The 27,927-nt window shown below is 41.1% G+C and overlaps 1 protein-coding gene and 1 long non-coding RNA gene across 5 annotated transcripts; one reads left to right on the top strand and one right to left on the bottom strand.

Annotated features, from left to right (window-relative positions):
• Positions 1 to 16,468: 16,468 nt before the first annotated feature.
• LOC124650268 lies at positions 16,469 to 20,971 on the bottom strand. Of its 4 annotated transcripts, none has more exons than XR_006986942.1 (7): positions 20,606 to 20,971; positions 20,390 to 20,454; positions 19,238 to 20,289; positions 17,847 to 17,960; positions 16,831 to 17,406; positions 16,679 to 16,748; positions 16,469 to 16,591 (listed from the first exon to the last, which is right to left on the bottom strand). It is a non-coding gene; the product is annotated as an uncharacterized LOC124650268 (long non-coding RNA). The 4 variants fall into 4 exon arrangements; XR_006986940.1 differs by having other exon boundaries at positions 17,012 to 17,406; positions 20,606 to 20,969; XR_006986939.1 differs by having other exon boundaries at positions 16,679 to 17,406.
• A 4,023-nt stretch (positions 20,972 to 24,994) lies between these two features.
• Positions 24,995 to 27,721, top strand: LOC124647406 (histone H3-4-like). Its single transcript, XM_047187357.1, has 7 exons — positions 24,995 to 25,097; positions 25,184 to 25,209; positions 25,297 to 25,336; positions 25,683 to 25,810; positions 25,896 to 25,970; positions 26,862 to 26,937; positions 27,549 to 27,721. The coding sequence occupies exons 1-7, from the start codon at positions 24,995 to 24,997 to the stop codon at positions 27,719 to 27,721; spliced, it is 621 nt and encodes a 206-aa protein (XP_047043313.1).
• The last annotated feature ends 206 nt before the right edge of the window (positions 27,722 to 27,927 follow it).

The raw sequence follows: 27,927 nt of genomic DNA, 5'->3' as shown, positions 1-27,927 counted from the left end.
ATGGTTTAGGGTTAATGCATGGCGCATTTAATTAATTTAATTAGAGGACCGCGAGGCACCCCCGGGCCGCTCGATGCACAATTAAGTGTCGTTGGCCTATACATAGGGTTTAATTAGGGTTTAGGGTTAGCTAGGGCAGTAGGGTTAGGTTAGGGTTAGGTTTAGGGTTTAGGGTTTAGGGTAGTAGGGTTAGTAGGGTTATAGTGTTTAGGAGTGTTTAGGGTTTAGGGTTTAGGGATTAGGGATTTAGGGTTTTAGGGTTGTTTAAGGTTTTAGGGATCATCGATCGAGTGCGCACACACATTATTAGATCGAGGCACTCGCGCCTTTACGCATAAAGTGCATGCGTATATATGTGTGTTTTTTGGGCCACCAACGATATATAGATGATCGAGAGAGAGATTGAAATCCCCAAGAATATGTTCAAATATACAATAAAATATATGCACGAATGCATTGTAGGCCATGCATGCACACTAATTATATATATATTATGAGGCAACTTAATCAAATGCATGTGTTTTCATTCGAGAGAACTTGTCAAAATTCAAGTTAATTAATTTATCACGATAATTATATAATTAATTAATGAATCTCATGGATATGTTATACAACATGATCGATATAGGCCATGTATATTTTAATTGGTGTTAATCTACGGTTTGCTAGCTAGCTGCTACATATAGAGCATGTTTTTATTAGATCGAGTTATAGCTAGCTAGTATAGTTTAGGGTTATGTGTTTTAATTAAGTAGGGTTGATTAGCTAGCTAGGGTTAGTTACATATATATGGTTTAGGGTTAATGCATGGCACATTTAATTTAATTAGAGGACCGCGAGGCACCCCTCGCCTCGCTCGATGCACAATTAAGTGTCGTTGGCCTATACATAGGGTTTAATTAGGTTTTAGGGTTAGCTAGGGTTTAGGGTTAGGTTAGGTTAGGTTAGGTTTAGGGTCTAGGGTTTAGGGTCTAGGGTTTAGGGTTTAGGGTTAGCTAGGGTTTAGGGTTAGGGTTAGGGTTAGGGGTAGGGTTAGGGTTAGGGTTAGGGTTGTTAGGGTTAGGGTTGGGGTTTTAGGGTTTAGGGTTTAGCATTTAGGGTGTTTAGGGTTTAGGGATTAGGGATTAGGGACTATTAGGGATTAGGGATTTAAGGTTTAATTTAGGGGTTGTTTAAGGTTAATTTAGGGATCATCGATCGAGTGCGCACACACATTATTAGAGGCACTCGCGCGCGCCTTTACGCATAAAGTGCATGCGTATATATGTGTGTTTTTTGGGCCACCAACGATATATAGATGATCGAGAGAGAGAGATCGAGATTGAAATCCCCAAGAATATATATGTTCATATATACATTAAAATATATGCACGAATGCATTGTAGGCCATGCATGCACACTAATTATATATATATTATGAGGCAACTTAATCAAATGTGTTTTCATTCGAGAGAACTTGTCAAAATTCAAGTTAAATAATTTATCACGATAATTATATAATTAATTAATGAATCTCAGTGATATGTTATACAACATGATCGATATAGGCCATGTATATTTTAATTGGTGTTAATCTACGACTTGCTAGCTAGTCGTTATATATAGAGCATGTTTTTATTAGATCGGGTTATATCTAGTATAGTTTAGGGTTATGTGTTTTAATTAAGTAGGGTTGATTAGCTAGGGTTAGTTACATATATATATGGTTTAGGGTTAATGCATGGCGCATTTAATTAATTTAATTAGAGGACCGCGAGGCACCCCTGGGCCGCTCGATGCACAATTAAGTGTCGTTGGCCTATACATAGGGTTTAATTAGGGTTTAGGGTTAGCTAGGGCAGAGGGTTAGGGTTAGGGTTAGGGTTAGGGTTTAGGGTCTAGGGTATAGGGTTTAGTGTTTAGGGTGTTTAGGGTTTAGGGTTTAGGGATTAGGGATTTAGGGTTTTAGGGTTGTTTAAGGTTTTAGGGATCATCGAGTGCGCACACACATTATTAGATCGAGGCACCCGCGCCTTTACGCATAAAGTGCATGCATGCGTATATATGTGTGTTTTTTGGGCCACCAACGATATATAGATGATCGAGAGAGAGATTGAAATCCCCAAGAATATGTTCAAATATACAATAAAATATATGCACGAATGCATTGTAGGCCATGCATGCACACTAATTATATATATATTATGAGGCAACTTAATCAAATGTGTTTTCATTCGAGAGAACTTGTCAAAATTCAAGTTAATTAATTTATCACGATAATTATATAATTAATTAATGAATCTCATGGATATGTTATACAACATGATCGATATAGGCCATGTATATTTTAATTGGTGTTAATCTACGGTTTGCTAGCTAGCTGCAATATATAGAGCATGTTTTTATTAGATCGGGTTATAGCTAGCTAGTATAGTTTAGGGTTATGTGTTTTAATTAAGTAGGGTTGATTAGCTAGGGTTAGTTACATATATATGGTTTAGGGTTAATGCATGGCACATTTAATTTAATTAGAGGACCGCGAGAGGCACCCCCGGCTCGCTCGATGCACAATTAAGTGTCGTTGGCCTATACATAGGGTTTAATTAGGGTTTAGGGTTAGCTAGGGTTTAGGGTTAGGGTTAGGGTTAGGGTCTAGGCCGGGTTTAGGGTTTAGTGTTTAGGGTGTTTAGGTTTAGGGATTAGGGATTACATATTTACTTTTAGGGTTGTTTAAGGTTTAGGGATCATCGATCGAGTGCGCACACACATTATTAGAGGCACCCGCGCCTTTACGCATAAATTGCATGCATATATATGTGTGTTTTTTGGCCACCAACGATATATAGATGATCGAGAGAGAGAGATTGAAATCCCCAAGAATATGTTCAAATATACATTAAAACATATGCACGAATGCATGGTAGGACATGCATGCACACTAATTATATATATATATTATGAGGCAACTTAATCAAATGTGTTTTCATTCGAGAGAACTTGTCAAAATTAGAGTTAATTAATTTATCACGATAATTATATAATTAATTAATGAATCTCAGTGGATATGTTATACAACATGATCGATATAGGCCATGTATATATTAATTGGTGTTAATCTAAGGTTTGCTAGCTAGCCGCTATATATAGAGCATGTTTTTATTAGATCGGGTTATAGCTAGTATACTTTAGGGTTATGTGTTTTCATTAAGTAGGGTTGATTAGCTATGGTTAGTTACATATATATGGTTTAGGGTTAATGCATGGCACATTTAATTTAATTAGAGGACCGCGAGGCACCCCCGGCCCGCTTGATGCACAATTAAGTGTCGTTGGCCTATATATAGGGTTTAATTAGGGTTTAGGGTTAGGGTTAGGGTTTAGGGTATAGGGTTTAGTGTTTAGGGTGTTTAGGGTTTAGGGATTAGGGATTAGGGTTTCAGTGGTTGTATAAGGTTTAGGGATCATCGATCGAGTGCGCACACACATTATTAGAGGCACTCGCGCCTTGCGCATAAAGTGCATGCGTATAGTTTAGGGTTATTTGTTTTAATTAAGTAGGGTTTGATCAGCTAGGGTTAGTTACATATATATGGTTTAGGGTTAATGCATGGCACATTACATATAGTTTAAATCTCAAGAATGTTTATACATGATAGGCCATACGTGCAAAGGAATTTTTTTCCCCGTGAACTTGTCAAAATTCAAGTTTATCGCTGCCAATGGAAACTAGTCCAAAAAATTACATAGAGGACCAAAAGTACTAGACAATAACTAATAGAACCCGCAACTTTACAAAAAGGACCCCAAAACATATAGAAGAAAATCAATCGAGTCCTTCTCGACCGCACATCGATCTCTCGCTCCGCATCCTTTCCAAGAACTCCGTCGCCGGGGACGCACCACTTGGGACGGTGTCGCCGGTAGTCGCCGTGACGAAGGAGAAGAAGGGCCTCAAGCAACGGCATATTGGCTCCGAGAAGGGCCGCCGAAAGGCCAAGATGTGCACGGGCAAGACGGATGACGCCGTCGTATGCCCCGAGCTTGTGAACTTTAGCAGCCTTGACTTCCCCATTGGCCGGATCCGAAGCACCGACCAAAGCAAGCCTCACCGTTAGCGCCATCACATTGATGGCACCGGATCGGGGTTTGGCCGGCAAGATCCGCCGCATTCACCACAGGCCGATCCGAAGCCGATGACGAGATCCCCGACTCCATTGCGCCATTCTCGCTCATGGGAAACACCGGATCTAAGCTTACAACAACACTAACTCCTCGGATCCAAATTAGCCGACTCAACTTTGCTTATCTAAATATGGATGTATCCACACATGTTTTTACTCTAGATACATACACGTCTAAGGAAAGTTGAATCAATTAATTTAGTTCGGAGGGTGTACAATATACGGAGAGAAGTCGGCCTGTCTCCGCCGGCGAGGCCGCCGGAGAGAAGGGGGAGAGGAGCCGGGGAGTGGGAAAGACTCGAGGGAGAAAGAGAAGAGGAAGAAATGAGAGCTCCCTGGGGAAGAACATTATTTTTGTCGTTCTGCTCGTAGCTTGAAACCGAAAATTTCGGCCGCGCGCCAAATCATCCCGCCGCATCCATTCGAAAATCCCGTGACCAGCTTTTACCCTTTTAACCCCGGTCCGAAGCTACAACCCACCGACCATGGAGGGCTCATTCGGTAACAATGAAATATCTTGCCTAGATCCCGAACCCTCCCCACATGCCCACACCCACCCACCAACCATTCGCCCCATTAGCTCAAAAATACTCTCACACGCCAAAGCTCTGACTCTCTACAAGCACTAGATCTGCTTCGCCGCCGGCATACTCCTCCACAGCCGTAGCCTTGATCGTGTTGGCTGTCCACCCACCTCGATCCGCTCCCCGCCGCCCTCGTCACCGACGGATCTGCTTCACCGCCGACCTCGCCACCGACGGATCCGCTTCACCGCCGACTTCGCCACCGACGGATCTCGCTTCACCGCCGACCTCGCCACCGACTACCTCGGCGCAGCTGGCCGTATCAACTTCACCGAATCCCTTGCCGCCCAACCAGATCCGCTTCACTAACGCCCGCTTCTACCGAAACAGGGTCGATTCATCGTCTCCCCGCGTTCGCCGCCGGGAATGCAAGTTGCCGCCCCCGTCCACCCCGCCGCGCCTTGGTTAGTACGCTGGCCCGTTAGATCGCGGTGTTTCTTTAGCCATGTTTTGTGTAGTTATTTGCAGATCTCATATGCCGTTAACTTTCTTGATGTGTTGCTTCGCATGAAGTTTGTTTAAATATTGTACAATACAAAAGCATTATCCGGTCGCTACCATCCCGTTCATTCTATCGACACTCGTGTGCATCCACATATTTATAGCCTTATACCCATTCATTTGCCGCCAACTCGTTTTTGTACCGCATGCTATTGTCGCATCGCTTTTATAGTCATGCTATGGGCATTTCCAATCTGCTTGTTCTTATACCACGTCATTAGCTCACCGCTAGCCGCTAGCTGTTTTCTCGTGTCTCGCTATTCTCACACCGCTTTTATAATCATGCTATGTGCATTTCCAATCCGCTTTCTATTATACCTCGTCTTTAGCTTATATAGTTATTGCTGCGTGCATGTCCGGTCTTTGTATTATCATAGACTCGACTTGTCAATGTTATTTTTCCTAGGGATTGATCATGCGAACCACTTATTAGAACATCCAACATTGACATGGGGACGCTAGGGAAGGTTGGAATCTGAGTTCTTGGTTGGTAATTTTGCAGCTTTACTTCCGTTATTATCTATAACCTATATGCATTGTTCCTTATGCAAGAGATTAACACTTGGAACCCCGCCATAGCAATGCCATTCATGCTTTACTATGTTTCGCCTATTTGATATGCTTGTCTTGGAGAAACTGCGAAGGTGATTTGAACCTCGACATTTGGTCATTCTTAATGCCAGCTTACTTTATGTGGAAAACCTTGGCATTACCCTACTCTAAATCTGAATGTCCGAAATTCGTATCTCATGCAAAGCAACATCTAGTTGGTTTTAATCTGATATCTCGGTAAATATTGGCTTATTCATTTGGCAGCTCAAGTTTTTTGTTATTTGAAACCAGCTGACTTGGTCTTAAATGTGATATCTAAACACGGATTAAGGACAATGGAGCAGGAGGATTAGCATTTCACTTGATGGCTGAACCTAAAATGACAGCATGTTGACCACGACTAGTGCACGCAAGAGAAGGACCTCGCAGCGAGCCAGTATGTGCTTAGTACATGCATCTTATCTTATCTTGTGCTTATTTCTGCTACATGATGTTATCTGATCTCTACATTGCGTAATACATGTTTGAATAGTTAATTGTTGTAACTATGTTTGCAATGTTACCATAATGCAGTTTTAATGAAGCAGTCATCATTAGAAGATAGTCGCCAAAAAAGGATCTGTAGCGACCCTGTGCAACATTATGATGTAAGTTTGTGCTTAGTACAAGTTCCATACATTGTCTTATTTATGCAACTTGTTATTATCTTATATCTACATTGCATAATAAATGTTTGCATAGTTCATCGTTTAACTCTTTTTGCATTATTATCGAATGCAGCTTTTGATGAAGCAATCTTCATTAGAAGTGAGGCCCACAAAAACTTCTCGATATTTCTTCCGATGCATCTTCTCATAGCCGTCAACCTAGACCATTGCTTTCATCAAACAAGAAATATCTCAAGGCTGTACTTTATAAAAGACATGGTATTGTCGCTTTAAGATCCGTAGCTGATATGTTGACAAAGAGTACACAAGATTCAATCAAGGCGATTGCCAAATGTCAACGTGTTATTGATGATGCTAATAGAAGTCCTCAATGATTCTATGTAATTTTTTTATTTGGGCACATGAATTGCCTTGTAATTTTCCTACTTTTTTTATTTGTGTATGTAATTGTGTGTATCATTGATATCGATTTTAGGCTCATGAAATTTAATGCATGTTGACTAGTCAAACAAGTAGGGCACTACAACGTATTGGGCCGGCCCACTTACGAGTAGTGTGGGACCCACTTTCATTTTGGGCCGGCCCACTTCTTTAGTAGGCCGGCCCTGCTACACGATAGTGGGATCCACATGCTTATTGGGCCGGCCCACTATCTTGTTGGGCCAGCCCATTTGGTATATGGTGGTCCCACATGGTAAATGGGCCGCCCTTTAACAGAAGGTGGGACCCATATGTGCTTTTGCCCCGCCCACTATCTTGTTGGGCCGGCCCACTTGCTATATGGTGGACCCCACATACTAAATGGGCCGGCCCTTTAACAGGAAGGTGGGACCCACATGGGTTTTTGGCCCGGCCCACTATCTTGTTGGGCCGGCCCACTTGCTATATGGTGGACCCCACACACCAAATGGGCCGGCCCTTTAACAGGAAAGTGGGACCCACCTGTGTTTTTGGCCCGGCCCACTATCTTGTTGGGCCGGCCCACTTGCTATATGGTGGACCCCACATACTAAATGGGCCGACCCTTTAACCGGAAAGTGGGACCCACCTCGTGTTTTTGGGCCGCCCACTTGCTACACGGTGGACCCCACACACTAAATGGGCCGGCCCTTTAACGAGAAAGTGGGACCCACCTGTGTTTCGGCCCGGCCCACTTGCTTCTTGGGCCGGCCCAAGAGCCGTAAGGTGGACCCCACATGTTAAATGGGCCGCCCATTTAAGTTTTGACCGACCAACCTTAGAGGTTAGGCCCGGCCCACGTAACTAATGGGCCAGCCCGCCTATATAGTTGACCGGTCAAACTATGTCACCGGCCCGGCCCGCTTAAGACGTGGCAGGCCTCGTGTGGGCCTACCATCTACCACGGGGTTTCAGCCGGCTAACGCCGTTAACCGCGCTAACGGCGTCCGCCACGTGTCGGCTTGCATGACGTCGCTAGCCAACGGGCTCCCGAAACACTTGCGCAACGGTCCGATTTTTCGTGGCGGAAGGGCGCCCAAGCGCGACGGACCGAAAAAAACGTCGTTGGACTTTGCGTGACGCAGTTTCCACAATAGAACCCATATCGTCGGGTTAGGCCCATGGGCGACGAAAAATACCCCTTAGCGGACGATTTTGAGACGTTGTCTATCAAAACTTTTCTTGTAGTGATGACTACAAAGTGTTTTAGCCATGGAGATCGAAGTACCTATTGAACCTTGTAGGTTTGGTTTATTTTGTGATCAAATAAATGATTTGTGGACAAAGGATTGTTTTTTGAACAATGATAAACCAACTACATACAAAGAAGTTATGATGGGCCCTGAATCCGTTAAAATGGCTATGCGCTACTTTTTGAAAGTAAATGAATCTATGAAAATGATGGACTTGGATGAAATATCCTTGAAGAAGCTAGACTTGTCGAAAATTTGTTTATGACAAAGTTCAAAGAGTTGACTACGATAAGATTAGATCTTCCGTAGCAATGCTTATAGTCTATGTGGATTATTCTAGTAATCGCTACATATTTCTTTTATGAGATATGCTAGTAGGATGGCAAAATATATTACTTAACAGAAGTGTGTATTAAAGGTGTATACAAGATACAACCAAGAGTTTTGCTAGTCCGTAGAATACTAGATAGGAATACAAACTTCAAATAGGATGAAGTGAGTATTGCGGAGTTGGAATCTTCACCGGATGAAATAGTCAAAGAGTTTTTGATTTCATCAAAAACGATGAAGATGCTTACATTTGCAAGAAATTAAGTGGGAGCGCTGAGACATATTTGTAATACTTTATGTAGCTGACATATCGTTGATTATAAATATTGTAATTATATAATTGATTAAAAGGTTTCATTGAGAATTAGCTTCAATGAAAGGATATAGACTGAAACATATTTAGTGTCAAGATCTATGAAGATAGATTGAAACACATAATAAGTTTAAGTCAAAGTACATAGAATGAATATTGAAGTAGTTCAATATAAAAATATAAAGAAGGTGTTCTTTTCATGTGAAGTTTTAACAAGACTTGAGTGTATATGACACTCAATGAGTAAAAACACATAAGTGATTATAGATCACAAATAATATGTACACAATCAGATGTCCTGTGCTCTAAAAGTGTTATGAGCATATATCAGAATGATTCATGTGATGATCATTGGACGACAGTAAGAATATCCTTGAGTACTTTAGAAGAACCAAGGATATATATATAGTTTGTATGGGGTAATGACAAACAAATCGTTGTAAAGTGTTGCACCGATATTAGTTTGGTCACATATAAAAATGAATTTCAAATCTCAATTAGGCTAAGTGTAGTTTAAAAGGTAGCACAATGCTAGATTTAGAAGAGTTCTAAATATTGTGACGGATTCTACAAACGAAGGCAGAGTATGTCATTGTTTTGACAATGACTAAGGATGTTAAGTCGAAAAGTTCTTTGAGAACTTGGTGTAGTTCCAATAGTGTCAGAACTTTGAAGCTATATTGTGTATGACAATATTAGTGACATATTTCAGACCGTGGAATTAAGGTTCCACCAGAGGACTAAGCATATATGCCGACTCATTTGGAAAATGAGTGATGCGTTGAGACGCAAAAGAATTGCAAAATACATACGTTAAACCTCTCCCGTAAGCAAAACATGATAAAGCACCGGAAGGCCAAGGTGTTATATCTTTACAAATGTAAACTAGATTATTGACTCTAGTGCAAGTGGGAGACTGTTGGAGATATGCCCAAGAGGCAATAATAAAATGGTTATTATAATATATCTTTGTGTTTATGATAATGTTTGCATACCATGCTATAATTGTATTAACCGAAACATTGATACATGTGTGTTATGTAAACAACAAGGAGTCCCTAGTAAGCCTCTTGTATAACTAGCTTGTTGATTAATAGATGATCATGGTTTCGTGATCATGAACATTGGATGTTATTAATAACAAGGTTATGTCATTGATGAATGATGTAATGGACACACCCAATTAAGCGTAGCATAAGATCACGTCATTAAGTTCATTTGCTATAAGCTTTCGTTTCATAGTTACCTAGTCCTTTCGACCATGAGATCATGTAAATCACTTATGTCGGAAGGGTACTTTGATTACATCAAACGCCACTGCGTAAATGGGTGGTTATAAATGTGGGATTAAGTATCCGGAAAGTATGAGTTGAGGCATATGGATCAACAGTGGGATTTGTCCATCCCGATGATGGATAGATATACTCTGGGCCCTCTCGGTGGAATGTCGTCTAACTAGCTTGCAAGCATATGAATGGTTCATAAGAGACCACATACCACGGTACGAGTAAAGAGTACTTGTCAGAGACGAGGTTGAACAAGGTATCGTGATACCGATGATCAAACCTCGGACAAGTAAAATATCGCGTGACAAAGGGAATCGGTATCGTATGTAAATGGTTCAATCGATCACTAAGTCATCGTTGAATATGTGGGAGCCATTATGGATCTCCAGATCCCGCTATTGGTTATTGGTCGGAGAGAAGTCTCAACCATGTCTGCATAGTTTGCGAACCGTAGGGTGACACACTTAAGGTTTGATGTCGTTTAAGTAGATATGGAATATGGAATGGAGTTCGAAGTTTTGTTCGGAGTCTCGGATGGGATCCAGGACATCACGAGGAGGTCCGGAATGGTCCAGAGAATAAGATTCATATATAGGAAGTCATATTTCAAGTTTGGAAATGATCTGGTGCATTTATGGAAGGTTCTAGAAGGTTCTAGAAAAGTCCGGAAGAAATCACTATGGAAGGCGGAGTCCCGGAGGGACTCCACATACATGGCCGGCCAAACCCTAGGGGGGAGGAGTCCCAGGTGGACTCCACCTTAGGTGGCTGGCCACCCCCCCCCAAGGAAGGGTGGGAGTCCCACCTTGAGTAGGACTCCCACCTTGGGTAGGTTTCGTACCTATGTTAGGTTTTGGTTTCGGGTCTTATTCGAAGACTTTGATACCAACACTTGGGGCTTCACCTATATAATGAGGGGCAAGGGAAGGGGGCCGGCCACCCCTAAGCCATGAGTTGGCCGCACCCCCTCTCTCCCCAAACCCTAGCCTCTCCTCCTCCACCACCTCTCCCGCATACGCTTAGGCGAAGCCCTGCCGGAGTTCTCCACCATCACCACCACCACGCCGTCGTGCTGCCGGGATTCCGAGGAGGATCTACTACTTCCGCTGCCCGCTGGAACGGGGAGAAGGACGTCGTCTTCATCAACACCGTACGTGTGACCGAGTACAGAGGTGCTGCCCGATTGTGGCACCGTCAAGTTCTTCTACGCGCTTTTGCAAGCGGTCAAGATCTTCTACGCGCTTTTGCAAGCGGCAAGTGATCGACTACATCCACCACGAGATCTAATCTCGTTAGGCTTTGGAAATCTTCGAGGGTTAGTCTCATGATCTTCTCGTTGCTACCATCTACTAGATTAGATCTTGGCTTGTGTTTTCGTTCTTGCGGTAGGAAATTTTTTGTTTTCTATGCTACGAATCCCATCAACGGGTGCTACCCTCGTTGATACCAACTGGACAATCCTGGTAGCGATATGGTGCTTAGCACCTTATCCTCTCTTTGTCGCCGCTTTTCAAATAAAGATGGACTATAGGTTGGGAGCCCTTTTGAAAAAGGTTTGAGAAAAAAATTTCAAGAAAAGAAATTCTTCGAAAACCTTTGAATGGGGTAGCCCATCCCAAGTGTGAGTTTATGAAAAGTTAAAAGGTTTTGAGAAGAAATTGCTGGAGGCAAGTGGAGAAAATTGTTTTCGAAAAACTTTGGTGACCATAGTACGAAACCGGACCTAGCCAGTACAACCACATTACCCTTAAGTGGGACGGGGCGTAGCGTATTAGTTTGTCTCGCCTTAGTTTGGGTCCTGCAAGTGTAGTGGCAGTTCGACCATGGACGCTTCGACCGAGGTTCTTCCCATGAGAAGGGACGCAACCCATTTGCTTGTTAGGTACGCGAGGTACAACTTATGGGCTCCCATTGAAAGATGCCTAAGTGGTTGGATGGCATTCCAGAGGGTCGGGTGTCTTGGGGACCTTGCTACTCCTGGATAGCCCCCGGACTCTGGTGTTGGGAGGTACAACTCATTCGGCATGTCTTAGGCTAAGGCGAGCAACAAAAAAACTACGATCGGTTATCCGAGCCTCGCGTTTTGACGCTTGTTGAACCAGGGATGATCCCAGAGGATTTATCAGATCTTGTGGGGAAAGTGTACAACCTCTGTAGAGTGTAAAACTATTCGAATAGCCGTGTCCACGGTTATGGACATGGGAAAGGCGGTGCTTGGCATTGAAGGAGTTTTGGTTTATAAAAGTGTTTTCTCAAAAATGTTTTGGGAAATGATACCAGTGGGACTGGTGGAAATGTACCTAGGAGGTACGGTGGAAAGTTGTACAAGTTGTTTTGGTCATCCTGATGGCCGGAAATGAAAATGGGTCACCCTTACCTATTAGTCTTCAAAAGAAACTTGTTTTCAAAAAGGTTTTCAACAAAGATATAGATATGTCATACTCTCGAAAGAAACTATCTCTCACTCCTTGTAACCCTAGAATAGTGCATGTTCATTGCCACTACCAAATATGCATATCCTTTACTTCTCTCTAAGGTGGTTTGCGAGTACAATTCATAATGTACTCATGGCTTTGTCCCTGGCTATTTACTTTACCAGACTGAGTTCGGCAGATGAAGAAGTAGTTGGCGATGTCTATGCAAGCTAGGAACGTCTTCCCAGTCAGTTGCCTGTAGGGTTATGACTTGACTTGGGCCTTGCGAACATTTTTGTCTGAAATATTTCCGCTGTGTGGTTGTTGATCTACTGCCATTGAGGCTCTTATGTAAGTATTTGGTTATGTGACCGTTGTAATCTTTTTATTCGGTACTGTAATGGATGTTGTATTTGATACCAGTTCGATTATGCCTTCACGACACACTGATCATGTGATCGTGAATGTGTATGCATAACGGGTGTTTCAGACAGCTAGTCCGGGGCCCCACACCCCTCCTGCCCCCCCTCCGTCTCGTATTCTGGCTCCATGAGTTTTCGGGTGAAATATGAGTTTTGCTATATTTTCCGGGAATTTTCCTGAAAGTTGGATTTCTGCACAAAAACGAGACACCAGAGCAATTCTGCTGATAACAACGTTAGTCCGCGTTAGTTGTATTCAAAACACACAAGATAGAGGGCAAACAACAACAAAAATATTCAGGAAAGTAGATACGTTTTGGACGTATCAACTCCCCCCAAGCTTAGCTTATTTCTTGTCCTCAAGCAATTCAGTGACAATTGAGTGCGATAAAAGAAACTTTCACGAACCTATTTGCTTCATATGATGTATATATTCTCACTACATGATCAAATGCTTTGGCAATTCATAATAAGAAGTATGCAACTAAGAATACTCAATAGTTATGCAAGATATGAAAAGATACCAACACAATAATAAGCAACATGAAACATAAGTATCTGCAGGATTGCAATGTTCATAATGTGATATGATAAAAATGGTATCTCGCTTGCCCTATTTGTGGAGCAAAACATAAATGCCGGGGCACCTCTGAAGTTCAAGAGAAGACTAGAAGTAAAAATATCGAAAGATTCAAGCATCACAGTTATACCACAATTAATCTTATTCCGGGACAAGCACATTAAACTAAGAATGACAGCTATGCTTTCAAGAAAGTGCTCGAAGAACGGATGGTGACTCAACATAAAAGTAAGAGATTGGCCCACGAAGAGGGAAGCAAGATTACTCATGTGCTAGAGCTTTTCATTTTGAATGCAATAGGAGTGTTGAAAATATATATTTTGAGAAGTGCAACTCATGTCAATAGTACTGATAAATAATATGGCTCATGCATAAAACTTCCTATAAGTTTGCTTGCCTCATGCATAATATACTAATAGTGCTCACATCTTGTCCTAATTATATTGGACTTCCATGGATTTTCATCACATACATATGTTTCAACCAATTGTCGCAAAGGGTCCTAGGAGATGAATCTCATTTGATTTCTCAATTTTGATGAATCTTAACTTTTGGACATCCATACCGGGAAAACAAGGACAACAAAAATTTGGACTTTTGTCCAGCTGAAACTTCCACCATGTGAACATGGCTTTAGTTGGCGGCCCAATGTTCCTCTCTAACAATATGCATACTCCAATCTTTTCAACTCATGGTAAATCTCCCTTACTTCAAACAAGGTGAGCATGCATAGTAATTCACACGATATTCAACAAAGGCATATTGATGGTGTTCCCCATGACAACATGGTTATCACACAACAAGCAACTTATAAGAACTAAAAATGCATAAGTAACATAATCCTTACCACAATAGTTGTTTCGACTACTTTCCCATGAGCTATAAATTACAAAAAACAAGTGGTAATGTTTGAAAGTTTAGAGGTAGCACATAAGCAATTCATTTTGGAGTGGTGGCGAAATACCACATATAGGTATATTTGATGGACACAATTGGCACTTTGGTTTTTAGTGGTTGGATGCACGAGTAGAGCTTATACTCAATACAAGTGAAGGCTAGCAATAGACTGGGAAGCGACAATCAAGAAAGCAGTAGCTGTCATAATCATGCTTGCGATAGATAAAATTAACGAAAGCATAAAAGTAATACAAAAACTCCGAGGCAAGATAAATCATCGAGGCTTAAATGACTTTTGTTTTAGTCTTATACATGCTTGAGCATGTGCCAATTCGATTCAGATAAAGCATTCAGAGGAGGATATCACCATGTCATACCGTTATATGAATAGAGCAATGCAAGCAAACATTTATATGACATGTTACCTAATATTAGTAAATTAGAACTAATCATGAGAGAGCATAAAATACTGAGTATCATTAAGTAGCATACACCTTACACAAACAAACTAAACATGTCCACATAAATGAGTATATGTACAAAAATGAAAACAAACAGAGTTCATACCAGCCTCTCACCACACAACTTGAATTGTCGAGACCGACATTATTGCTCTTCACTTGTGTGACTTGAATGAAATGAAATGATAACCAAGCTCCAATGAAGTCACAGAAGACCGTTGAACCCTGCAGCAACTTTGCAAAAACCAAAGAAGAACAACAAATATTTTTGGGTTTTCGATTTCTAATCAATACACAAAGCAAAATCTTTTTGGATTTCAAATAGCAAACCATAATAAGAAGATGAAGCAGACTAAGAAGAAAATGAAGAGAAACAACAAAAAAATTTTTGGTCTTTTCACTACAAGAAAAACAACATGTAGAGACGTCTAATTCAGAGACTAGAGACGCTAAATTCCATCTCTACATGGTTGTAAGGACGCTCCTATAAAGCGTCATAGAAGCGTCTTCTTATGCACCGTCTCAAATACCTTAAAAACGCACAAGCTAGCGTCCCAAAAATAAAGAGAGATATTTTTAAAAGCGTGTTTATGCTAGTAGAGACGTTTTCTAGATGCCTGACATATCATCTCTACCAGCATTGAGTCAGTTTATTGCATCCTTGAATAGATATTATTTTGTGTTCTATATAAATCAACTTATTCTTAAAATATTTTGCAAAATTTCCAGTGGTGCATATCATATGATGGAAACCTAATTCCAGCCATCACAAAACAAAAAACAAAAAGCATTACAAAACTCAAACCATCAATTATATTATTTGATGGTAACTCAAGTACATTACAATTGAAACGTACATCATCTTACAAATATTGGCATACATGGCTGAACAAGTCCCTATAATTTCCGTATAGTTTTCTAGCTAATGTGAATTTATTTACTCTCTCCGATCTTTAACAAGTGTCGGGCATCTTCTCTCTTGTTAACTTCTTCTGTAAACTTTGATGCTCTCCATGCTGTGCTGGTTGAAAAATTAACCCAAAGTAAAATCTGCAGAGAAACAACTACAGGGCCATAAAACAGTTGGTAAACTATTAAAAATTTGACATCAATTTAATATGCTTATGAGCACAGAGTAAATACCTTGCGAAGCTGCAGAAATTTATCCTAGAGTTACAGTCCGATTGGAGACATATGCACAAATGTACTAGATGAGTTCAGCAGATCTTATCCTGTTCGTAGACAAATAACTACTAGAAAGCATTGGCGCGGCGACACGCCGCTCCCATGGTACTATTTTTTTTGTATGTGTAATTAATACTAATTATCTTGGAGTCAATTGGTTTGTCTTTTCTGAATTTAGTGTCCATATGTAAGTTTGCAAGAAATCAGTTTTAGCGGATACGACTGTGAACAACAGAAGAAGAGGCTCCTGTATACATTGGATTACATAGCAGAGACCAGTCGGTGCTGATGCATCTTTACACTGGCCTACAAAGTCTGGCTAGACAGGGAGCAGGTGCCACAGCTGAGTTAGTTCTACATAAACTTGTGAGCATTGCGGGCTTTAATTTTCTAGGTTAGAGTAGTGCAGTGATACGGCGGAAGTACTTGTTCCTGGTGCTCTCAAAAAAAAAAGTACTTGTTCCTGGAATGGCACATAGACCAATTAGGTTGACAACTTGGCGACAAATTTCTGATTCATCAATTGAACTCCCTGTCTCCAGTTTCTGAACTGCCGCGGTTGTAGTGCATAAATGGCTTCTTGGTCCTGATTGTGGAGGAACAAAGTGAGTGAAGTTAGTACATCAGTTAGTGGTATAGCAAAGTCAACATAATGTGTATCTCGAGTGCTTACTTGGTAAGTTAAGCTCTTTCTTTTAGGTGGGAAACAGCTCCTTGTTTACTTCCTTTTTTCAGTAGGTGCACTGCAAAAAATAGACTGGCTATGAGTTGACAGTATAAGTTCAGGGTCAGCTCTGGTCTTGTAGATCAGATGTAGGCAGCCACCATTTTTTTACTGGCGTGGTGGTTGACTTTTGGGTTTTTCCTATTTTTGTTTGCCTATGTCGTGGAGCCTATGCTCTGTTATTAAAAAAGTGTTCCTTGTAAGATTGTTGCTGGGAGTTGAAACAATTTATTGTTTGCTGCATTCGCTTAACTCTTCTAAGTCTGAATTGGTGGCTTCTACCTCCGAATTTTCGTTGCTTGCTAATGGGGTGGCCGTGTCTTCAGGCAAACCAAGCTGTTCAGATTTCTGAATAGTTGCTGGCAGTCTGAAAGCACTGATGGATGCTGTCACTGAATCAATAGTGCTGATCATTTGAGAACTGGGGATGGGGAACAGTATGTTGTCAAGATCGATGGCTTCTGGTGTACCTCGGCGACAACGACATATTTTGTCCAACTGTGCCTCTTACAGCAGATGGCACATAGTCTGTTAGACCTCTCGCTGTAACGAAGACCAAAGTTGTGCCATCGCCAATAATTGTATTACATTGGTCGCTGGAAAACATGAATTGTCATATAACCTCTTTTATTCTCTTCGTATGCTGGATATCTTATCCACTGACTGAGAGCTTGTACCTGTGAACAGTTTGAATGTGAAATTAAGGGCCTGTTATACCTTTCCAAGCTATTTTGTGGAACTGAAGAGTGGCTTATCTTTGTACCCCATTCTATGCATGGATAATGAGGGCATTTGTGAACAGTCAGCCAACAATGAAGTGGAGCAAGTAAGAGAGACAATGTAAAGGTGAACACGTGTATTAGTCATTGACAACAGGCTATTTCTAGGTTCATGGAAAACATGGTAAATTGAACTCATGTATGAAGGCTCATTATTACTCTTTACCAATGGCATATTAGAATGTACGTCAACTCGATTGTGAGGTAAATTCTTTATTACCATTAAGTTCAAACTGGAGTTCGTCCTTTCAATCAATAATGTTGTAATTAGCGAGGAGAGGGAATGAAAGATTAACTACATTGTACCATTGGTTGATATAAATGTAAATAAAAATTACCTCAGGTCACCTGATATAGGTCCATATATACAATCTCCAAGGGCTACTGCACACAAAGAATCATGGACCTTTTAATATAAACATAATCATCGGTCTTTGGGCTTGCCACTTAACCTGCAGACAAAGGTCAAACTAATCTAAGAACCATAACACATTAACGCCATTTTATTTTCAGCAGACTGTGATATTATTATAGAGAAAATATAGATGAAAGGGAAACCATACAATTAACTTGTTTTTTACAAAATATGGTCGATGTACATGAACACCATATCATTATGGCCTAGTGCTCCTTGAGAGATGGTGAAAGCCATCACAGTTTCAATGTGCAAAGAAGGTTAATTTATATATAAGGGCTTATGATTTCCAAATAGGATACGGTGGAAAAAGTATATAGTATTAGGGGAACTTTAGCCATAACATTACTTCTAAGGGTAATAACAAAAGTTAGAAATACTCTTTGGGCTTGCCACTTAACCTGCAGACAAAGGTCAAACTAATCTAAGAACCATAACACATTAACGCCATTTTATTTTCAGCAGACTGTGATATTATTATAGAGAAAATATAGATGAAAGGGAAACCATACAATTAACTTGTTTTTTACAAAATATGGTCGATGTACATGAACACCATATCATTATGGCCTAGTGCTCCTTGAGAGATGGTGAAAGCCATCACAGTTTAAATGTGCAAAGAAGGTTAATTTATATATAAGGGCTTATGATTTCCAAATAGGATACGGTGGAAAAAGTATATAGTATTAGGGGAACTTTAGCCATAACATTACTTCTAAGGGTAATAACAAAAGTTAGAAATACTTCTGCTCAGAATAATTACTTGCGTTTGCCGGTAGTTTTCTGTGTATACTTACCAACTAATTTCAGTACAGCATATTTCTATGCACCAAAGATAACCTAGAACAACATCTACGACAGATCTATTGAGGTGAATAACTCTTCTTCCTTTACTTGGCTCATCAATGCTATTTGGAAACTCATGCACTTTCCCATCTTATACACATAAAAGAAGAGCACAAAAGCAATACGAAGGGGTTTATGCAATGTTAATGCTGAAAGTAAATCAATACAGCTACCTATTTGGCAACCATCTGATAACTCCAAAGCAAGTGTTATTTCAATTTTCCAGAACTTTTTTTGACAGATCCATGCAATCTATCAGCAAGACAAAAGGTGATACAGTGCAGAAACATAAGTTCACAAAAACTGTTGACAGATTACTTTGATGTTTTAACACGTTGTGCATATCAGCAACATTTAAATAGAAACTTAAATAGCATCAGATGGACATATTAATAGTAGATTGTTTGTTTCAGTTTAGCAGCAAAGCATGAGATCAAAGCTATTGGAGAATAGCCCATCATCAATTACCTGTTGAAACTTCAGATCGCTATGCAGCTCAGTGGTGCAGAGCTAACCCGCTTCTTTGGTATCTGATGAGCTTCAACTCGAGCACCTCGTCGGCGTAGAGTGTTCCCTGCTCCTCAGTGGTGCAGAGCTAACCCGCTTCTTTGGTATCTGATGAGCTTCAACTCGAGCACCTCGTCGGCGTAGAGTGTTCCCTGCTCGATTGATCATCCGATCCATACAAATCTTGTCAGACACCCTAGCAGCAAGCAATCAGTGACTAAGGATCAACTAAACCAAAAGACATGTCATCACAATAACACAGGGCACACATGCGCTGGAGGGTGACAGATCGTTACAAAAAAGACACAAAATACTTTGCCATATTAAATAGTAATTTTAAGTAGAAGTGCATGAACACCCTATCCTGTCATTTTTTTAGCCGTACCAAAGTCTACATTCGCGGGAACTAATTAAAATAATATCGACATAGCTTACCGGAAGAATGAAGATGAACCAAATTCTAATGAAAGAACCATAGGCAAGCCAACGACTTCGACTTCATTAAAATTCTAAGTAAAGAAGTGGATCATCAAATACCGATTTCAGATTGGTGAACAATAGACTGCATGGAACCATGAGACCGGGCATTGTGGCATTCATGTGGAATTAACCTTTTTGTGTTTTTGACTGCATTCATTCAGCATATAAGAAATTTGCTTCCAGTAGAGAAAGAACGAAATGAACATAGTAATAATACAATCAGTGGGCTGCTTGCCCAGACGAATCCGCTTCCTTCAGCCAGCAATATTAACTGTATAATTTGCCAGCTGAACTTGCATGGCCGAAGTAATAATTTTTCAGTATGAATCGACCCAACAACTGAACCATCAAAACCAGCAGCTAGGGCAACAGTATTTGAATCGACAGGTGAGTGATTAACCATGCAGGTCTACCACTATCAAAGAAGAAAAGCAAACCCTGATGGCCGTAACTGGCCGGCCGTAGCATGAAGGACACAAAGCAGAAGGAGACGTAACTGGCCGGCCGTAGCATCAATGAGCAGGAAGAAGAGCCTGCAAAAATCGATCATCAAATAATTGGAAAGAGAGAAATTGGGAAGCACCACATCCAAAGGCAGAGGATTAAGGCCAACACAAATTAATGTACACCAACCTAGACCGTCTTGGAATAAAAAAATATGGTGGCCAGAAGGAGATCTGCCTAAAGAACTCCAACGGCTGAAGCAGGCACGCGCCCGACGCGAAGGAGGAAAAGGAAAAAAATTCAGCCCAATCGCAAGAAACGATCAGTCCGTAGACTTTTCAAGGAGAGAAAATCTGATGGATTAGAGGGGGAGGAAGGAGAAAGAGAAGGGTTAGGGTTTGTTACCCTTCAGGGTGGAATGGAGAAGATCCTCGTGGTCGTGGGTATTGCTCCATGGAGGCTCCCTAGGTGATTCTCCAGGACGCTTCATCCAAGAGATCTCAGCGGTGCCGGCCTCATTGCCATCGCCCATGGCGGCGGCTGCCATCAAAGTATTTGAGGATCCCACACCGTGTTGGAAAATATCATGGTGCCGGTAGCAGCGAGCGCCACTGATTGATGTCTGCCTACTACTCATGATAGAGGGCAGCGAGCAGCAGCGAGCAGCGAGGTCCGGAGTTCCGTGCGATGGCGGCGGCCATGGGGTAGAAGGCCAGATAGAAGGAGGGCGTGGGAGGCCATGAAAAAGAAACGTGATAGAGAGAGGCGTTTCAGATTTTGTCTCCTCTACTGTTTCGGTCAAAGGGCAAAGAAGTGTTGTGAATGTGCAATCTATAGTACCTGCTAGAAATTTCAGGAAGCACCGCTTTACCGGAAGGGCAGGGTACGAGAGAAAAGGAAAATGCATATAGACCGGTAACCGGTAGCCCACTCTCCTAAAAAAATAATAAACGGAAGTTAACACATCAGGGAAAGATTACGTGGCACTAACGGATGGACGAAAATTACACATCTACAGTACCTAGAAGTCCTAGATCAATATGAGGTGGGTTAAATTGATTGTCTTTTATATATTGTATAATGTTATCAGATCGAGGAAGCTTAGTGCATTTGAATAATCACATAGTAAATACCTTGTGAAGCTGTGCTGCAGAAAATCATCTTAGAGTTACAGTCCGATTGAAGACATATACACACATGTATTGCATGAGCTCAGTAGATCTGATCACGTTCGTAGATAAATAACCATGTTTCAGATGGAGGAAGCTTATTGCATTGAAATTATATCCAAAAATAGAAGTTGCGTTATGATACGATCCAATTGACGCCTTCCGCAGTGAATAGCACCTCCAGGTGTTGGCTTGTTTATTGTCTTCTGTACGAAAACAACAACGACATCTATCCTGTACGCAAATATGAGTAGCAAAAACATAATTGCAGAGAAAGGTTTCAAAAATCTTAGAGGGGATAGGCGGAAGAGATACCTAATTGCAGAGAGGAATGAGAAGTCCAGCGGCAAGGAATACTTGATCGATTAGAACATCGATGAACAACTAATCCAGTACAGCCAAATTCAACGTTGACGCAGCACCAGATGGTCCTTGGAATGGTACGCCGTCGCATGGGTCTCGGGAGAGACAAAGAATTAGCGATCCTCTGAATCGTCGCCCTCGCATGGGTCTAGGGAGAGACAAAGAAGGTCGAAGGTAGAGTTCATCCTAGTGGAGTACCAAGATCGGAACTGGTGGCGGCGACCCTAGGTTTTACTTGCGCTGGGTATATAACAACTTCCGACTTGGTGGATCTCAAAACAAAAAAAAAACTTCCGACTTGGTGTGGGAGGTAGTAAACCTGGGCGAGTTTTTTTTTTACTTATTTGTAAACCTAGAAGCTTGGGACGTATGGTGCTGCGTCTCAACAAACGTTTCAACGTAGGGCTCGATTACGGATGTAGGGACGAACATAAAAGCGTCAAATAGCGAGGGTCTTTACATGACTCTTTTGTTGTAGTGTTTTGTGTTTTGAAAAGTAGAAACAAAAGCAAGAACAACAAAAAGAAAGAAAACTAACATAAACACGCAAATGCAACAAGTGGCAGAAATCTGCCAACCCAGAACAGCAGACAAAGATTGATTTTTCTGAAAATGGTCTGTAGCTTAGCTCGAAAAGTGCTCAACGAATGAAAGTTAGATAACAACCTGGGCATATGCTCAAAAATTGGCAGCTCAAAATTCCATTCTAGCTATTTATACGAATTTTTATGGCGACAACACAGAATCTGTTTTTAGACAGCAACTTCCCAAATTCTTACCTCCTTCCTATTAGAGGCTATCCTTGGTATAAAAACGAAATAAATAAGCTAAGAAGAGGTTATTATAGTAGTAACAACTTCCAAGATTCAAATAAAGAGAAATTACATATAAACTAACAAGAACAAAAAGAAAGCGAAACATGGACATACAAAGTTCGACGGAATATGATATGTAGATGAGCGAGATGTCGGTATACCTCCCCACAAGAGAGCAGAAGAGATGAAATCAAATTGCAAGAACTTTTTGTTACAAAGTCATCTACTAGCTATGTCTAAGTACTTTTCCACCTTATGATTAAACATTTTCTCAACCAAAAGCCAAATGCTTCTGGACACTATGCAATCAAAGAAAAGATGATGCACACTCTCAAATTCTTTGCAGAAAGAGCACCTATTGGTTTGGGAATACCCCTACGTCTCAAATTATCCTTAGTAATGATTTTATTCTGTGAAAACAACCCGTAAAAAACCTGGACTCTGTGAGGAGTTTTCAAGTCCCAGACTGCAGGCAAGAAAATAGGAGTTACTCCCATAAAATTGACTAAAGCATACATGGATTTCGAAGAATATAAACCATTTGTTTCATACGACCAGATAAGTTGATCCTCATCAGAATTCAAATCTATGGTATTAGCAATAACCAAAACTCCTGCCATTGCACCATCATATCATCAGAGAAAGTTCTCCTAAAATCACATCTCAGAGTTATTCCATCCCACACCTCACTAATAGATTTAGTTTGTTGATTAGAGACAAATTATATATCCCAAAACTATGTATCTAAATTAGTATTACCAAACCAAATGTCTTCCCAAAATCTAACACTCCTACCATTTCCAATTTTCCAACCATTTCCAATTTTCCATTTATAACCAAGTCTCACTGCTTCTGCAGCTCCCATCACTCCCTTCCAAAAAGTTGATGGATGAGCATCATGGCAGCAAATAGGGGTGGACTAAAGAGCTGCTCGGATCCTTAAGGCTCGGCTCATTAAGCTCGTGATCGTTAAGGCTCGGATCGTTAAGCTCGTTAAGAATAACGAGCTGAAATCATTGTTCGGCTCGACTCATTATGTTCATTCAAGCGCTCGCGAGCAGCTCGTTAAGGATCGTTAAGGAGGCAATGAAAAACAAACATGTGTGCATTCCTTGGTGAGGAGGAGAGGAAACATAGTTTTTTAGATCCTAATGTAGGAGTTTCAAGCATGGTTAAAGAACACTATTTTGCTTGGCCCCTTCCTGCCAAATATTTGAGATAACTAAAGTGACTCGCAGTCAAAACTGGTGAAGCTTAGCTTGTTACCGATCTTAACGAGTAGCTCATGAACATAGTCAGGTCGATTGTTTAGCTCGTTAACCTTAACGAGCAAAAAATGATGCTCAGCTCGGCTCGTTAACAAAACGAGACGAGCTCAAACGAGTCGAGCAAACGAGCACTCATTTAACTCGCCGAACTTCGAGCTTTTTGTCCAGCCCTAGCAGCAAAGTATATTGGAATTCCTAGTGTTATATTTACTATCTATTACTTTTCTCCACAGAGTCCCTTCACCCTGTATATATCTCTTAACCCAAGATCCTAGTAGACAAATATTAAAGTCTTGCAGGTTTGGGATACCTAAACCTCCAAACTCTTTCCTCATACAAGCTAAATGAATCTTATTATTCCCTTTTTCATCATTCCACAAATAGTTAGCTAACTGAATGTTTATTAGTTTCAAAGCCCACTTGGGGGGCGACAGGGTTGAGAACGCGTCTCTCGTTTCCACGCAAATGACATTTCGGTAACGGGAATCAGGTTAACACATGGCGTATTTTGGTGGATTTGGTAAATGAAATGACGGTGCAATTTCGTGGCAATCAAACAGCATAACTTTAAAATTGCCAAATGGATACCAAACGGGCTCTTAGGAAGTTGACTGAGGGCTCATTTGATTCAAAGGATTTGCATAGGAATTGTGTAGGATTTGGTTCCTACAGGAAAATTTCCTATACATGTTGTTTGATTCATAGGAACATATCCTATAGGAAAAATTCCTATAGGAATCTTGTAGTGTAATTCCTATAGGAAAAAAGCATTAGCTCATACCTCATGGAAAAATTCCTTTGCTACAATCAAACAAACTTCAACTTCCTATAGGATTCAAGTAGACATGCCATTCCAATCCTATACCTTTCCTATTCCTATATTTTTCCTATCCTTCAAATCAAAGGAGCCCTGAGAATTAGCGGTACCGTAGAATATGAAAGTATTCGTCAAGTTCCGTTGTGAACCGCTCTTCACACACACCTGCCACTGCCACCTGGGCCCGCGCGCCCAACGTTCGACTCGCGCTCCTAACCGACCTCTACTCCCACACACAGCCCACGACTGGCCTTTTTCTACCACGCACGACTGGCTTCACTTGCTACCTGCCACAATTCCAGGGTCTCGTTTGAAAAAAGACAAGAGCCATCCTCGCCGCCGTCCAGAGCCCGGCCGCCGCGATGGCTCGCACGAAGCACCCAGCTACGAGGAACTCCAGGCCGCAGCCCAAAAAGCAGCTACAGTTCGGGGGCTCCCCCGGCCTGGGGCCGCAGCAGGAGACAGGTGAGCCCCCCATCCCTCTCATGCCTTACCAGCGAATGCGCCGCCTCTTTGATGCGGAAATGCTAAGCTCGTGCTCTCTTTTGCAGGCGGCACGAGTACGTCGGAGGCACCGGTGCGTGTGATCCTGTCTATCTGGGTTTCTCTGTTTCGTTTTGTCTTTTTCTTCTGATTTGCTCGTTACATGTTCGACGGAATGCAGAGGCGAGGTGGGCGAAGCGCGGCTGCAGCGACGACTCAAGGTGCGGTCTTCTTGTGTCCTTCTCTTGTTTTATGTCACGTGTTTAGGGCTTTAGGCCGCTTTCTCGGGTCATTTCCCATCATTCCCCTTCCTTACTGTGAATATTTGGTGGGGTTACAACTCAAGGTGTAATTTGTATGCCCCTCTCCTTGCTGTTCTTTGCTCCTACCGCTGGATCAACAGTTTTACTTTACTACCCTGCTGCAGTTTTTTTTGTTTATCTTCTATTGACATGATGGCGAGGGTGGACATGGAACTCTCAGTTTTGTTTGGAGTTGCTCTCTGCCAGGTAGCTGTTCTTTGGGTTTGTGACTGTCTCTAGTTTGTATTTATTCTTGAAGAAGCAGTGGCACCTGTGCAACAGAGGGTGAAGAAGCCGCACCGATTCAAGCCAGGCACTGTCGCACTGCGGCAGATCAGGAAGTACCAGAAGTCCACCGAGCTTCTCATCCCGTTTGCACCCTTTGTCCGTCTGGTGGGTACCTCTGTCAAGTCCCCTCTCTATCAACGGTTTAGAGCGCAGAGTGTGATGGGAGATATTGTTGCTGATAAACTTGCAGGTTAAGGAGGTCACTAACTTCTGCTCCACCAAGGTGTACCGCTGGACTCCTCAAGCGCTCGCTGCGTTGCAAGAGGTCAATGCTGAAACCTGTCATGTACCATTGGACCTGATGGTTTGATTAGAGAACCATACTGCTTGTTAACCTAAGATCCGAAAACCATGAATTGTGTGATAGATAAATTTATCGCCATAATTCATAATTTGTTAATGCTCTGGTATTAATTCTGTTGATGTATTTATTTATCAACACTAATTCAAAAAAAAGAGAAAGTATTGTCTGGGTTTAACCTTTGTTTGTAGTAGCGGCTTATTTCTTTATGGCTGCTAACTGAAACTGAAATGTAATGATGAGTGGAAGGGTATCCTTTGTCTGGTTGTTTGTTCTAAGATATACATCATTACGTCACGCATGCAAAACTGAACTATTATTTAGGTTCTATTTTTTTAAAAGAATAACTTTGTAACTATGCGGTGAAGGAAGACCTAGTGATCAGTGGCACCTTAAATTTGAATCAGGAAGGATATAGTGTGATGGAGAAGATTGACTGTTGTCATGTGATGGTTATGAGGCCTAACAGTGTAAACTATGCTGTGAAGGAAGACCTAGTGATCAGTGTGGTACCTTAAATTTGAATCAGGAAGGATATAGTGCGATCCAGAAGATTGAATGTTGTCATGTGATGGTTATGCGTCCGAACAGTGTATCTTATATGTATCCAGTACAACAACATAAGTACTTTGGAACAATAAAGTTTATTGTCCATTTATAGAACATTGCTAATGTATGGAAAACTTACTTTGGTCGCCTCTTGCCGGAATGTATTATTCTGCATGACCAGCAAAATAGCAAAGAGTGGACTAGTCCATTTGACCTATGAATAAGTTAATGTCCTAACTGTACTGTCAATTACTATCCTGCTTGCTCCGAATTGTCACATGATTTTCTTTCCCTTTCCCTCTGCAGGCTGCAGAATATATGTTGGTAGACTTATTTGAAAGGGCAAATCTCTGCTCCATCCATGCAAAGCGTGTTACCCTCAGTAAGTCGGCACTGAATGAACACTTCTTTTCATTTACACTATTATGCAACAGGAAACATGCTAGAATTGTTAAAGCACTCGAATTACAGTGTCATCTTTGCTTTTATTTGATATGATATTTAGTTGCAAAAATTGCAGTGATTAATGACATTAAGACCTACAATTATCAGATATCTTTTGTTCTCCACGAACATGTCAAACAAACAGTTAATATGCTAACAATATGGTTTCTGAGTGGCCCAGAATTTTCTCATGCTGCATATTTGGATAAGTACCAAATCTGGTGAGTACAACAGGAAATTTAGGGTAACTAATTACATGTGTATTTGTTATCTTGAGGACAAACAGGCATCAAATCAATATTTTTACTGTTGTAATATATGTTTTATTTATTTCTTAAAGCTGCCAACTGTTGTATGGTAACAAACACACAAAAAACATTACGTATCATTGTTATTCTTGTATCGTAACAAATAATACATGTTTTCAACCAGCTTTGATTGTATATATCTTAAGAAGGATGCTCCTTAATAAAAGCGACTATTTTATGAAGAAATTACATGTATAGAGTAGCATGTTCACATTTACCTGACTTGTTTTTACTGCTACAGTGCAGAAGGACATCCATCTTGCTAGGCGGGGGGCCAAGGTGGTGATACTAATGGAATATATTTTCTTCATCCCAGGGGCAAAGTCCGTTGCGATACCGATGGGAGATATTTTCTGTATTGTGGGGTGCAATGGCAGTGGTGATAGTGATCAAATAGACAAATATCAGTGGTGATGCTCATTGTTAGGAAGTATTGTACTCCCTCCGACCCATATTACTTGCTAGTAATATAGATGTATCTAGACATATTTTAGTTATATACTAGTGGCAAGTAATATGAATTGGGGGGAGTAGTTGTATCTTCATTTAGTTAGCTGGTCTTCGAAGTTGATTCTTATTTGTTATGTATATCTTAGGGGTCATTTGACCTTTCCAGCCTT

Source organism: Lolium rigidum, chromosome 4 (assembly GCF_022539505.1).
Source record: "Lolium rigidum isolate FL_2022 chromosome 4, APGP_CSIRO_Lrig_0.1, whole genome shotgun sequence".
NCBI classification, from domain to species: Eukaryota; Viridiplantae; Streptophyta; class Magnoliopsida; order Poales; family Poaceae; genus Lolium; species Lolium rigidum.
This window is presented reverse-complemented; position numbering and strand designations above follow the sequence as displayed.